At 35.8% G+C, this 15,348-nt stretch overlaps 1 protein-coding gene across 1 annotated transcript; it reads right to left on the bottom strand.

Annotated features, from left to right (window-relative positions):
- Window positions 1-253: 253 nt before the first annotated feature.
- On the bottom strand, window positions 254-11,212 carry LOC102601591 (general transcription factor IIH subunit 2). Its single transcript, XM_006366421.2, has 6 exons — window positions 11,087-11,212; window positions 9,340-9,604; window positions 7,844-8,305; window positions 7,539-7,623; window positions 5,274-5,573; window positions 254-439 (listed from the first exon to the last, which is right to left on the bottom strand). Exons 2-6 carry the CDS (start codon window positions 9,598-9,600, stop codon window positions 291-293), a joined length of 1,257 nt encoding a protein of 418 aa, XP_006366483.1. The 5' UTR covers window positions 9,601-9,604; window positions 11,087-11,212; the 3' UTR covers window positions 254-290.
- Window positions 11,213-15,348: the final 4,136 nt, after the last annotated feature.

Raw genomic sequence — 15,348 nt, 5'->3', positions numbered from 1 at the left:
CATATGAATGATATACATTATGCCGTGATCCTGCATTGCTCCAAACGTTGGATTAGACCATACAAGTTTTACCTTTGAGATTGTTAGTGGTGTCTCCCATAGCTGTTCCATAGATATTGGCTGGATCCAACTGTAAAAATCCTATGAAAGCAGCCAGCTTGACTTTTCCTCACGACATGCTGTGAAACAAGATTTCTGGTACTTGGAAAGGACATCCAACATAACATTACATTTTGCCATTTAGCGTGTTCCGTTTGAGGAATAAACCACTTCAGAAATAGACATCCTTATCATTCTTCCATATCACTAATGGTCTTGGAATTCCTTAAGCTCTCACAACCCGGACAATTGTGCAAGCTCTCATGTATATAAATATCACAATCAAGGCAGAAGTGTTGTTTGCAGTTTGGACAAGCAACCTGCGGACCTGGCAAATTTCCTGCATCAAATCAAATAAAGAAAAAAGTGAAACAAGCAAAATGTGAGAATATCCTGATGAATGAAGAGCAAAGGGGAACAAGCAAAAAGTGAGAATATCTTGATGCATAAAGAGAAAAGTGGAACAAGCAAAAAGTGAGACTCCTGTACATTAAGTTTGCATTAGGCCAAACATATGGACATCCCCCTTAAATCTTAATGTTGCCACGCCTTTTCACTTAGACACCTCGATTGAGGTTATTATCTTTTAGACAACTTAACGTATATCCAAAATATGACGTTTGAAGTTTGAACACCTCACAGTTATGTGGCAGAATGAGTGGCTTTCACAGTTTTGAGCTCATGAATTGTAATGTAATATTTTTGTTTTATTTCTTTCTTCTTTCTCCTCCAGCTCCTCTCTGCTGCTGCCACCACCTCCCCACATCAGTTTGGACATACTACCAATCACCAGAAACCACCGCAGCCTTCATCTCTCCCTCCTAAATAGAATCCCACCAGCGAAAAATACCAACTAGCATCCTTCAGTTCCAATAAGAGAAATACCATTAGAAACCAAGACTCATCAATGGATACAACACCATTAATAAATAGAACGCCCAGCTTTTACTACTACAGCACATCATCCATTCACTACACCATTCAACAACAACAAAAACATACCCAGTGCAAATTCACTACACCATTCAACAACAACAACATACCCCGTGTAGTGAATGGTGATTCACTACACCATTCAACAACAACATACCCAGTATAGTGAATGGTGATTCACTACACCATTCCAACCCCACAGATTGACGGCCTTCCAATTTCAAGCAAAACCCCTGACACCCACTATTGTATCAACACCTAAATTTACCGAAACTAAGGGGATGGCAACCCATGAACAAGTAGAAGAAAAAGAAGATGATGAACCTCATTTGTTCAGTCTAACAAAGCATCCATCGACAGTCGGTGATTTTGTAGCCTTGAAACGTGGTTTATATAACTTTGCCTGAGAAAAGATAACTCTATTGTTGGGTCTCTAAAGTTAAACATCAAGATGAGTGGCATGGAAATGAAGGCGCTAAGATGGATGGGCAGTCACACAAGACTAGACAAGATTAGAAACAATCGCATTCACAAGAAGGTTCAAGTAGCACACATCGAGGAAAAAATAAGAGGTCACTTGAGATGGCATGTTTATGTCTTGCATCGAACTTCAAATCCACCGGTTTGTAGATATGTGGTGAGAGAAAGTAATAAAAAGGGAAGAGGTACCTAAATCACTTGGAAGGAAGTTGTATTGAAAGATTTACAATCTAGTGAGGTTCATGCAAGGCTTAGTGAAAGATAGGGCACAATGGAAGAAAAAGATCTATGTAGGAGATACCTATTAATTAAGAATATGTTTTAGTCATGCTAACACTTTTACTTTATGTCCTATACTTTAATCGGAGTTGTTTATCGTAGCAAAATATAAAGAACTTCTAGTACTTTTTATGTTGCTTGATTTTATTACTATTACTTTATATAATGTTGGCCTCAGATGGTTTAACTGAAGTAATATGGTTAGTGAGGATTCCTATAGCCGACCCCAACTTGCTTGGGATTGAGGTTTAGTTGTACTGTTGGGCAGCTGAGTAAGGTAGGGATGACTTGAGTATTTATAGGCATGATTAGTGTTGTTTAGAATAGAGTGACATATTTCTATTTTTTCTTATTTTTTGAGGTATTTCGAGAGCAAATTTATGGAGAGATTTTCATGGGGTAAGGAAGAAAATGGAGGAATGAACCGGAGAGAAACCAGACAAGGGAAGGAAGGATGAGGTTGGGGAAGATGACAAGGTGGGAGGTTTTTTTTTTCTAAAGATAGTGTTTTCTTTTTCCTTTTTCAATTAGTTGGATTCAAAATCTACATGGCTTTGTTCGATTTGCCATTTTACCACATCATCGCATGTGAACTCATGCATTTTATTTTTACTAACTAGGCATGACGTGTTCAATAGGCACATTTTAGACATACATTAGGTGTTTGATGGGTAACAGCTTCAATTAAGGTGTGTAAATAAAAGGCTGCGGCAACTGTAAGAGGTTGCCTATGTATTTGGACTTGCATTAAGAAGAGATAAATTACTTCCTTTCCAGGTTTTATGATCCCAAGCATGTTTTGTCCAAGCACAACTCATTTTACAGAATAATTTCCTAATTCATCACACAAGTTACAAGAAATTTGTCTTCATCATTGTCTCCCTAACACTCTTAGAAATTCAGAAGCTTCCAATTTCAGAGAAACTAAAGGTTGACTGAACATGTCGGGTCGTGGAAGGGGAGGAAAAGGTTTGGGAAAGGGAGGAGCAAAGCTTCACCGTAAGGTCCTCTGTGATAACATTCATTGAATCACAAAGCCAGCCATTAGGCATTTGGCATGTAGAGGGGCAGTGAAGTGTATCAGTGGGCTAATCTATGAGGAGACTCGGGGGGTGCTCAGATCTTCTTGGAGAATGTGATTTGTGATGTTGTTACTTATACTGAGCATGCTCGTAGGAAGAGGGTGACTGCTATGGATGTTGTGGGGATGCTCTCAAGAGACAGGACAGGACTTTTGTGGTTTTGGGGGTAGAGGGGAGATTTGGTTCTGAGTTTTGATGAGTCTGCAAAAGTCTTGCTGTCAAGAAAAGAAGAGCAGTTATGTTAATGTTGGTAAAGGACATGGGATTCTGCTTGGTGTGGTGGTTAAATTATGGTGTAATTAGTATGAGGTTTGAGTTGATGAACAGGAGAAGGCCGCAATACATCTCCATCATCATTATTCTATGGTTCCTGTAGAGTATATATTTCTGCTATAGTAGTAGTACCTGTTCTTTTTTTGTAAGTTGGGATGTGGTGGAAGCTTGTTCCAGAACTATTGAAATTTGCTCTAATTCAATGAATACTATCGACTGAATCAAAAAACAGTCAAAAGAAATTTGGCGGAAAAAAAAAACATTCAGGCTGAATACAAAAACTAGTGTTTTCTTTTTCCTTTTTTATTAGTTGGATTCAAAAGTCACGTGGTTTTGTTCAATTTGCTAATTTGCCACATCCTCACATTAAACTCACACATTTTATTTTTTACTAGCTAAGCATGACGTGTTCAATAGGCACATTTTAGATATACATTACTCATTAGGGGGTTTGTTCGGTATGGACGAACACATTTTTTGGAAAATGTAAACAAGTTACACAAGTGGGATTCCACATTGATAGTGTCCTTCCGACTTTCCAACACACCTCATCTTCAGCATCACCCATGTAGCCCCCATCCCCACCACCCCACACACCCTACGCTTCACCTTCACCTCTCATAGTATTGTTCAAATTATATACAAATGCTTTTAGGATAAAAAATTTTGCCTGCGTACCGAACACACTCACTCTTTTGTAACTACTTCGTATCTTTTTGATGACATGAATTGAATCAATTACTTCATCTAAAAAAAAGTAAGAAATCCACTTATTTTCCTAGAAAACACTTTCCATCATACCGAACACGCCCTAGGTGTTTGCTGCGTAACAGTTTCAATTAAGGTGTCTAAATGAAAAGTCGCGGGAACTTTAAGGGGTTGTCTATGAATTAGGACTTGCATTAAGAAGAGACAAATTGCTTCCTTTCCAGGTTTTATGATCCCAATTAATGTTTGGTCCAAGCACAACTCATTTTACAGAATAATTTCTTAATTTCATCACAAGTTACAAGAAATTTGGCAAAAAAAAAAAACAATCTGACTGAATACAAACACTAGTTTAACAGGCTACTTCCTTAAAAGACCAAATTTCAACATTGCTTTGAAATTTTTCCTCAAAACAGTCCTCAAAGGACATAATTACAAACAATCAGCGAGAAGCACAGAATTGTGACACAAAAGAACTTATTATCTTGAACGTGAAAAATTTAAGCTCTAGAAACTAAACATCTTGTTTCTTCTGTAGAACACTAGAGACATTTCTTTTGCTTCAGTTCAACAAAAGCTCAGTTATGATTAGTGCGTGTTTTTTTTTTCTTTCGTTCTTTACAAATCGGACAAATGCAGATACAAGATATCTCAGATGACAAACAATTATGTAAATGCCTTCTACAATTCTCTGCAGCTATGAACTTAAAGAAAGGAACTTCATACTACTTTAGGCTTTTGGCGTAAAGAACAGAATATAGAAGAAGAAATCCAATTAGTGGATTTTATAGGTTCTTTGTAACTATCCATGACTCTTTTGTAAATTTTGGAGGTGGCCAGCATAGCCCTGAATGCTGATGAATATAACTTTTACCAATTTCAAAAAAAAAGAAAGGAACTTCATTGACATCCTTAGCAACAGCAGATGCTTCAGGTCAGGGTTATGTACCCAGGATTAATCTGATAAACTACTCTACTTGAAATTATCAAATTATCGAACATCCTAGCATATACATGGATAATGATAATATCTGCAAAACAAATGCAAATCTCAGGTGTTCCATTTTTATTTATTTATTTTGATAAAGAAGACCAGCTCAGGTGCTTCATTGGGTCCCAGATTCACTCTAAAGGTTACTTACAATGCAATCTTGAGAGCAAACAGAAAAGACATATTTCCTCATTTTGGCATGAATCTTTTTTACCACTGGAAGTTTCAATTCTGAACCATAAAATGCAAGTCGTTTTTACAAATATATTGTGTGACCACGTGCTTCATTGGATCGCAGATTCACTTCAGTAGTTATTTTACAGAGTAATCTTGAAGAGTAAGAAAATAAGACAGATTTCCTTGTTTTTGGGCATAAATCTTTTACCTCAAGATAGTTTTGATTTTGTAAATAAGAAGAGTGCTCTTACCAGGATTTAGAAAACTCAGTTGGCAACCAAAGCAATTCTTTGGTAACTTGTGAAAATCTTTCAGAGTTGAGGGTGAAACGTCATCAAATGGCCTTATTGGGAAGAGATGGTGATATGACCTTGCCAAATGTGGAGAAGATACAAGGGTCAGTCCGCAAATGCAACACTCAGTAGGCAGCTCACATATGCGTGCTTTGCATCTCGGACAAGTGTATCCACCACCAACTTTAGCCTCTTTATGACATGAACAAATTGAAATGACACCCTCTGCTGTTCTCTGGGGGAACCCCATTGTCACACCTCTTTTTGTGCACAGCGGCGGAAGAGTTTTTTCCAATTTAAGTGACGGTATTGATTTGTTTTAATTTTTCAGAGTCGCCACTTGAAATTGTGTTGTGGTGTTCCAAGTCACCTTTTCGAATCCCTAATCAATAGGAAATGACTCTTTTAGTTTTGATCTACGAACTAGAAATTCAGGTAAGGAATTCCGTTGACCGAGGGGAAGGTATTAGGCATCCCTCGAGTCTCATGGTTCTAGCACGGTCGCTTTTATTGACTTATACTTATTTTAATATGTTTTGGATAATTTGTGTCTAAGGCCATGGTTCACTTATTTTTTAATTGTTGAATTTTTATTTGTCTTAAACCGAACGCATAACTGCATTCTCGATCTTGACATTTTAGAGACATAACTGTCTTCTTTGCATCACACTTAATAACCTTATTTTTTGTAAGTCACTATCTTAAATTAATACTAATTATATTAGTGGACAAGGTGCGTCATCGCATCCTTGAGTTTATTTTAATATCTCAAAAAAGATGTGTAACCACATTCTTAATTGAAACAAATATTTTTATCATGCCGAAGTGTTCGGTCTAGCGTTAAACGAAAATATTTATTCCTTATAAAGAAAAGCAAATAAAGTAAAATACTAAACTTTTAGAATAAATTTTGGATCATTTTCATATCATTTTATTCTTTACCATTCTTAAAGTTGACGTCAAAATTAAACATACACTTTCTAATCCAACAACACAATACCGAATTGTTAAAAATAAGTCTCATTTTCTGTTTGATAAAATAAAACAACAATAATTTATTTACTTATGTTTAGCCTAACAATTCCTTACTTTTTCATTATTATATAAATGAAGACAAGAACAATGCCATGATCTTTCATTTTTAAGAGGTCACAACTAACGAATAAAAATAAATAAATAAAAAATAATCATCAATTAAAGTTACCCTCATTTAGTAAACAAAGATATAACTCTTTAATCTAATATTCATATCAAGCAAATTATAAATAAAACAAAACTATAAGAAAACTATTCATATAATTACATCAAATTCCATAAATAAATTAAAGATTTAAGGCAAAGTTATACCTCAAATGAAGAAAATAAGTACCGCAAAATTTTGATCGAACCTCGATTAAAACCCTCACAAATCTTTTGTAGGTTGTTTGCAATGGTATATGTGTTGTGTTTAGATAAAGTAGTAATGAAAAAAGAAGAAAATATGTGAATGTATGATTATTGTTTGAAAGAAGAATAAAACAAAAATGGAGTTTTTGGTTTGGGGCGTGATTCCGTTATCTTTTTTTTCTTGCGTTTGTGTGTGTTGTGTATTTGGTTGCTTTTTTCTTTCTCTGTGTTTTCTTTTGTTTTTTGCGTGTTCCCTTTCTGATTGTGTGTTGTTTGCTAATATATCTAGGGTGTGTGGTACGTATAGGGAGTATGTAGTACGTGTGTATGGATGAAGTGGTGTAGTATCTGTGTTTTTGGTTGAGGGAGTTGAGTGGAGTATATATTATGGGATAATGGGGATAATGTAGGTAAGGGTGGGGTAATTGGTAGAGAAAGTGGGAGTGAGGGTAAGTTATTATTATTTAGTTATTTTTAATAATATAATATAATACAATATAATATAATATAATAAATATAATATAGATATTATTTAATTATATTTTAAACTAACAAAAATTGTATAGCTAATAATAAATTATAATTAAGAAATATTAGCTTATTTATTAAACTAAAATTAAAATAAACATATATTTTGTTATTTTTAAATCTTTTGAATAAATTGAAAACAAAACTTAACTTAAAACATGACTCTATTTTTGTGGTTTTCAAATATTTTTACACTAAACTTACTAAAATATGATAAAATCAAAATATTTAATTTAAAAGTAAAAGAAATATTTAACCACTAAAATTTGTGTAAAACATCAAGTTCAGTTAAAAATTACGTGTCTACACCCATCTGAATCAAATTTGCAACAGCGAACTCTGCAATAGCTGGAGGAGGTGGGGCATGCTCCAATACCAACTCTTTTAAATGAGGCTGACAGAGCAATAACAACGAATCAAATCATAAAAAGTTTTAACATTATTATGCTTGCCACATTTAGTTAATCATCATTCAATGAGACATTTTACATAGTAGGCTATTAGAACCAAATTTCTCCTAAATTTCCAGCAAAAGATTTCCTTTATTCTATTAGTTTTTGTTTCACAAGTTCTCGTATTGCCACTACTTCAGAGCTCAACTATCTATTCCTTACCTCATCCAATGCAACAAAATACATTCCACCAGTCTCTTGGCAGAGATGCTTGCATATGTAGAGTTCTGCAGAGAGACCAATTACTGAGCACCTTATCTTGGACGCTTTGTATTTTTGGATGGTTTCCAGTATATCCCCTGGATCACATGTGCTAAGAGCTGAATACAAGATAAGGGCTTCACGATGACCATACGATGGGATTTGATTTAGGAGATCACACACAAGATCTAGGCCATTCTGAAGGGATGCATCACCTGAGGTCCCCAATTTACCCATCAATTCCTTGATATGAGCCTCAGGACTGCCACCAAGATCTGTTAAGCAATGAGCTTCTCCATCTTTCAAGATCACCAAGCCAATTTGACTCAGGGGATTCTGGTCAAAAAATTCTCTTATAAAAGCCTCCACTTGTCTAGCAACTACAACCATTCGGCTTGGTTTATAATCCATTTCTGCAGCTGCCTAAATTCAAAATTCAGGTGAGCAATTACTAACTCAAAAGATGTAAAAGTTCAAGATATTATGAGACATTACTGTCTCTCTCTCTTTCAAAAGTCATTTTTAAAGTCATCCAGACTTAGTTGAAATGAACGCTAAAAGTCTCTACTATTATGTCTAGATTTCTAGTACTCAAAGCATTTCAAAATTTTCTTCTAGCTTTCCAAGTTGGCGTAGGTGTTGCGGAATATAAGCATGTAGGAAAAGTATCAAGTAGATGCAACCGATGCTCAGAAAAACTTTCGAGCAATGTGAAAAAAAGAAAACTAGGAAAATGTCACAAAAAAACAAGGATTCTGACATCTTGAAAGGAGAACTATCAGCAAGAAGCTTACATGCAAATGATTAAGATTGTCTGTTGCAGCACCTTGTCAATGATAAAAGAAAACGTCCAATGCAGTGATAAGCACAACCCAATTAAGGGACATTTTAAAAGGCAATAATTGTCTTATACACTCAATTCACAATTTTAGAATTTCAAAACGTGGTTTAGAGAAATATGGTGACATCAAAACAGAAAGTAGGTATTCACTTGAATATTCATTAAACTGATCAAAGACGACCCAATTGCATAGGCATAGAGTAGCATGATTTTCTGAAAAAGTTAAGAGTGTTGGTTTCTCAAAGACATTCCAAGAAAAAGAAATATACTTGGCTTTATCAATATCTCATAGCATAATCAACCAGTTGCAATCACTAAATCTTCAGCCCTAGATGCAAATAGAAATCCATAAAACGAAGAGCTGCTGGTTCTTTAAAAAGGACCCTATTGTATTCCTTCTTAAGAAACAATTTGCTAGCATCGGAAGAAGATCAGCAGATTGTCTGGGAAATTGAACCTGATTAACTTCTTCCGGTGATAACTCATTTACAAACAGATAACTATAAATGCTTAAATAATTTTTTCATATCTTGCAAAAGAAAAATTAAAACCTTTAAATGTCAGTAACCAATTACAATACTGCAGTTATTTTGCAATCATATAGGATTTTACATACCCTGGAGAAATCAATGATAATGTAGAGGTACCGAATCAGACCCTTCTGAATTCGTGCAGCAGTTGCAGTGCGGAGACGTCGTCGATACTGAGCATGGGATAGAGTTTTGTTGTCAATTAGACGAAGGAGTCCTGATTCATCCTCTTGCAAAGACTCCCATGATCTTTCATCTGCATAAGTTCTTTCCCATGCTTCTCGACCTCTCCCATTTTCCTCCTCATCTTCCTCTTCTTGATTAAATCTTTTTTCTTCCGTGTTCATTTCCCTGTTAGATATAACGCCAACTCTTAATAAGATAACCAGATACTTGAGAAACTAATTGTACAAACTCAGTATTAGTACAAGATACTGTATGTATGTGTTCTGAGTTCTTTGCATTACACATCCTTATTGTATATGCACTATTTTCCAATTTGTACCTAGTCCTTGGCTATTTCTATACTTCACTTTTCCCCCTAAAGTGTGTCACACCCCATTTTCTCGCAAAAGCGGGTTTCAACATGTGACAACTCTTTTAATGGGCTAAAAGAGAAGAGTTGTCACCTATTGGGTTAAGGTGTGTTAGAACACCTAATTTTTTAAATATAATTGTGGTGTCCGGGCCGATTAATTCCATGGGATACATGTACCCCTTACCAAGAGGTACTAGGTAACATCCACAAATGGGATGAAATCACCTTATTTTTTGTCTCTACTGGGATTTGAACCTACGACCTTAAGGTTCTCAATCCACTTCATTGACCACTAGGCAACACCCTTATTGCGCATTAGGGAACCTATTTACTACAGCTAATTGCAAATAATTCAATTTACTAGTCTCCACAACCTGAGATCGTTAAGAGTTCCAATTACCTCAAAAGAAAAGTAATAGGCACCATTCGAGGTCCACAACTAGGTTCCCTACAAATTCAAACTAGGTGGAATTTAAGTGCTTAAGGTAAATAATTCTGACTGACCTAGATGATTAAAGATTCAAATAGTTACATTAATCCAAGTGATATAAGTACATATTAATGCTAGAACGAAGCTAGGTGTTAATGTAGAAATACGGTTTGGAAAAATGAAGAGAGGAAGCTTCATTGATAAAGAAAATGCATATAATATTTGTACAAGGAAAATAGACGTAAAAAAAAAACAAAAAAAACAATTGAGACTACAACAGACAGAGGTTTTCGTTGATAAAAGGAATTTGAAACTGCTCTTGATATCTAACAAGTAAACAAAGAAACACTAACAGATTAATTCTCGCATTCATAAACTTAAAACATTCATAAAATTGGGAAATATTCTCGAAATTCTCTTTCCCCTACTAGATAAAAATCGAAACTTTCACCATCCCAAGGATTTTCTCAAGTCCACAAAACATACTAACAATAAGTGTCACGCCTCAGTTCCCACTAAGACGGACGTCAGTTCCCTAAAGGCCCGAGAGAACCAACATGCAACTGTGCTTACTATGCATATAATAACTATGACAATCTTAAAGTTGTGACAAGTTCACATAGGATGCAGCGGTACGAACCAACACTAACCATATAAGAAACATGGTCCCTCACCTATACTATAAGGCTATGTCAAGTATCACATGAATAGAACTAGCATATGCATAATATGGGCTGTTACAATAAGATTCCTCCAACTAAATAAAAATTAATTCCCCAACTTCAATATTTTGTTAACAATTCAGAATTCTTTGAGGTAATTGAAATTAACAACCAAAGAACAACAAGGGTACAGAGAAACTTACTTGAGAGAGGGACCTTGGAGGTTAGTAGAGAAAGAGATTGATGTGGGGTTGAGTGAATCTGAATAAACTCCACAAACAGTGAGTTTTGAACCAATTCTTGATGAACCCTATGTTGTTGAGTTGTGACTTTTACACTCTGCTTGAATTTCCTCTACTACTTATATGTAGTTTTCTTGGTTTTAATTTATTTATTTTATTATTAGTTTTTTTTAGTATGTTATGTATTAAAAAATTGTACTATAAAGATTTTCTCGATTTATATTTAAAGTTTTCTCTGTTTAAATTTATTTGTTTTATTTTTCTTTTAAGTATGTTATGTGTTTAGTAATTACGAAAAAAATAGTATTATAAATTATAATAATTAATAATTTAAAAAATATATATAAAATTTAATTGAGTCTTTAAATTTCACTTGTACCATATAAATTGGGACAAATAAATATATTATTTATAAATTACATTAAAAAATGTTATAAATTACAATAATTAACAACTTATAACATTTAAAACAAATATAAAAATTTATTGACTCTCCTAAGTATATTTGTGCCACATAAATTGAGATAAATAAAGTTATGTATATTTAATTTGTGCTTGCACAGTTGCACGGGCTCTTTGTAACTAGTCTATATCATAAGAGTGAATAGACAGGATCTTGAGGTCAAGAGGCTTATTTGGGAATTTACAAAATTTGTGGACCAATTGAATTTTTCATTGCATCTTTAAATCAGTGTTTTCAAAGGCATTTTTGTGACAAGTTTTGGAGTGTTCAAGAAATGCTTTGAGGCGCAAATTAGGGATTTGCATGGTATGGTATATACCAAAATATCATACCATATAAAAAATTTTAATATTGTGATTTTGATATTATCGTATATTGATATATATTTTAATTTTTTGTATTTGATACGGTATTTGATATTTAAAAATAACATATCAACTAGTTTAGTTTTGACTTAATACAACACTAAATCCACCAACTAAACCACATTAATTAATTTAACTTATTTAAACAACTTTAACTCTTTAACTAGTTTAGTTTTGACTTAATACAACACTAAATCCACCAACTAAATCACATTATTTATTTTAACTTATTTAAACAACTTAACAACTTTATAACTTTAACAACTTAACAACTTTTTAAAGCTAAGTGTCAACACTAGATGGACACAAATCGATTTTGTAAAAAATTCAATTTTGTCATCAATAGGATCAACTAGTGTTGGTACTTATGCTAAACAAACACTCGATGGACACAAATAAATTATCACAAAATTAAAGCTAAGTATCAATACTAGATGGACACAAACACATTATAAAAAACAATTGTACTTGAACTTTAGAAATTTAGAAACACCAAACCTTATCTCCTACTTTGATGAAAGAAGCAGTATAGTCTTTTATCAACTTTTTTAAATGTTGAGCTTCCTCAGTTGCCTAGCACGAAAAGAAACAATTGAAAATTTCTTTAGTGGTCATTATAGAGAGATTTCAGTCATTATTAACAGTTGACAGTTAGTAAACAAGTTTGTGTTGTTTTTTCTTTTTCTTGATAATTCAAAATAGGTTTCTCCTATTTTCAATACTTGCTCTTTTTTTCCCACTAGTTATTGTAATGTATATGTTACCATGATTGTGTCCGGGGTTGAGAAACCAAGAATTCTAACAAGAGTGTTCAAATTTTAATGCATATAAATGTAATGACCCTCCTGGTCATTTCTGTGTTTTACCTTCGGTGTGTCGTTTAGAGCGTTTCTGTAGCGACTACAAGTCATTTATGACTTGCTGGGACTGACAATTCGGTCACCTGGTCGTTCGTTTGACTTTTGTGCAAGTTTTAGTGTTTTTGAAGCTTATGAACCTTGAACAATCGTTTTCGATCAAAAGTTCAAGAAGATGACATCATAATCCAATTCTGACGATTCCATCAGCTCCAGAAAGGTCATTTTAGGCTAGTCGCATGGTCGGCATGACTCCCGAGGTTTTCAGTGTGAGTCGGTGCGATTAGGCGTTTTAACTTTAAGTTTAAGCCTAAGTTTGACTTTAGTCAACATTCTGAGTAAACACGCTCGGATGAGAATTTCGTCAGCGCGGTTAGCTTTGGAATGTTGAGTTTGGTCTAGATTGACCCTTCTTTTGTGTCCCGAGGTTTCCGATATTTTTCCGAGCCCTTTTGTGGGCTTTGACTTAACATGCATTTGAGTGTGGGACCCACTTTTTGTCAAGATGACCTTTTATGGAAATTTCGATTGCGCCATTGAGTCCGGAATATCGAATTTGGTATGGTTGTATATTTCGTTTGCATGCACGGGGTTCCGAACGAGTTCGGAGCACCCCGTCGAAGTTTTAAGTTTTGGAAAGAAATTGCAGAAAAATCTGCTATAAATGCAGAAAATATAAGCAACCCTTTCCAAACTTAAAACACTCATAACTCTCTCATCTCTCAACCGAATTAGGCGATTCGAAGTGCGGGAGCTTCGTATTTTGGTGGCTTCGCTGTAGAGTGTTCGGAAGTTGTCGGGTGTGCGTCGTTCGAGGTAAATTTGGTTATAAACCTGACTGTTAGGCCCTTTTTCGAGCTTTTGTTTTTGGCATCCTTGTTTTGGTCATATCTCACTCATTTAAGCTCGGTTTTGGGTGATTCGAAGTCCCACGTGTTGGAAATTGTCGTGGTTTTGTCGTAGAGTGTTCAAGGAGTGCTGGGCACCTTTCAATTCTCGTAACTTTCGAGTTTAGACTGCTGCATGTTTTCTTTTAAGTTGATTAAAATGTGATTTTTCCTTGCATGTTGGGTTTTTCTGCGTTTTGAGCCCCGAATTGTGTTCCATTTTGGAACACAAGTACAGGGTACTGTTTTGGGTCTCTTGACGGAGTCAAATCCGAACAGTTCGGTGCGGGTCCCCCGATTCTGATTTTGAATCCAAATTTGACCCGTCTCCATTTGTTGTGATTTTGGTGTCTAAACGACCGTACTAACGTTGTGATTCTATATTCGATAGAGTGGCAGCGTTCAAAGGTCGTTCGGGAAGGAAAAACTCCGGCAAAGTGATTTGGAGCGCGCACGCGCCTCCGGTAAAGTGATTGGGAGAGCGCGCGATCGGCCTTAAGTTAGGCTACCACTTCTTTTCTTTTAGATTGAGCTTAATTGTGTAACAACATGTCGATTGGAGTGAACTAGGGTTGGGTACCAGTTTACTACCTTAGTTTGATTAGATACCTTATGTTAGGATCGATTGGTCATATTTCGGGTGTAGTATCATGTTAACCGGTTTAGTAGAGTTGCATGCTTATGTGCTAAATGCTATTGTATGCTTGTACGTTATGTGTTGTATGCCTTGTTTATCCTTAACCGTAAGCATGATGTCCTTAGTCTAGGTTAGGCTAGCATTGCCTTAGACTTATGACCCGTGTGGGCTGGATAGCCTTGACTTTATGCCGACGTCGTTCGGATGACTTAGCTCCTTGTAGACTGGAGTAGCAGACTTGAGTCTGATAGTTTGAGCCTTAGATTAGGCGTTATCGCTGCTTGCTGCACTTCTGTATCTTCTCCCTCTAGTCCCGACGCGTTCTCGAAGGTTTGGTGCATCACTAAAGGTGTGTGATTGAGATAGTATAGCCTTGGAGCCTTTTCTATGATTTCTTAGAGTGGACGGCGTTCTATGGTGGCTGTTGTTGGATTGGATCCTATTAGAGATACCATCACCCCTGGGGTCGTTCTTTCTAGCTGGGCTGGGAGCGTATCGTTGGCTGGGTAGACTAGGTGATATCGGCGATCGCCCCTGGGCCTCTCTTTCTAGCTGGGCTGGGAGTGTGCTGCTGGCTGGGTGTCCTCAGGTCGCTCTTTCTAGCTGGGCTGGGTTGACTGCATGGTAGGACAATTCGCAATATCTACCTCACTCACGGGTCCCTCTTTCAAGCTGGGCCGGGAGTGGACTATTTGGTTGGGTGCCCCTTAGGGTCACTCTTTCTAGCTGGGCTGGGAGTGCGCTGCTGGCATGGTGGAGTCTGATGGATTATCTTAGTTACTTTGGGCTGGAAGCCTGGTCTTCTTCTTTCTCATTAGACTTAGTTATTCGGTGTACCAGTCGAGCTTATGGGGGTCCGTTCAAGTTTTATTTAAACTTGTACGAGTGTACCTTCTGGGCTTATGGGGTCCAGTTAGGTTTAGTTTAGTTGTACTTAGTTTATTTCTGGTATGCTCGTGTGCTTTCTTTTCATATCCGCTTTGACCTTTCTGTGTCTAGATTCTATCCTTTCTT

Source organism: Solanum tuberosum, unplaced genomic scaffold, assembly GCF_000226075.1.
Source record: "Solanum tuberosum cultivar DM 1-3 516 R44 unplaced genomic scaffold, SolTub_3.0 scf00639, whole genome shotgun sequence".
Lineage (NCBI taxonomy): Eukaryota > Viridiplantae > Streptophyta > Magnoliopsida > Solanales > Solanaceae > Solanum > Solanum tuberosum.
The sequence above is the reverse complement of the archived record's forward strand: the minus strand, read 5'-3'. Positions and strand labels throughout refer to the sequence as shown.

What these genes read in the sequence shown, in the direction of transcription:
- LOC102601591 (XM_006366421.2), bottom strand. Translation starts at nt 9,600, where the DNA reads ATGAACACGGAAGAAAAAAGATTTAATCAAGAAGAGGAAGATGAGGAG. An exon ending in TTATCATTGATTTCTCCAGG is followed by an intron (nt 8,306 to 9,339) that starts GTATGTAAAATC and finishes TTTTGAATTTAG; the next exon opens with GCAGCTGCAGAAATGGATTA. An exon ending in ACTGAGTTTTCTAAATCCTG is followed by an intron (nt 440 to 5,273) that starts GTAAGAGCACTC and finishes GATTTGATGCAG; the next exon opens with GAAATTTGCCAGGTCCGCAG.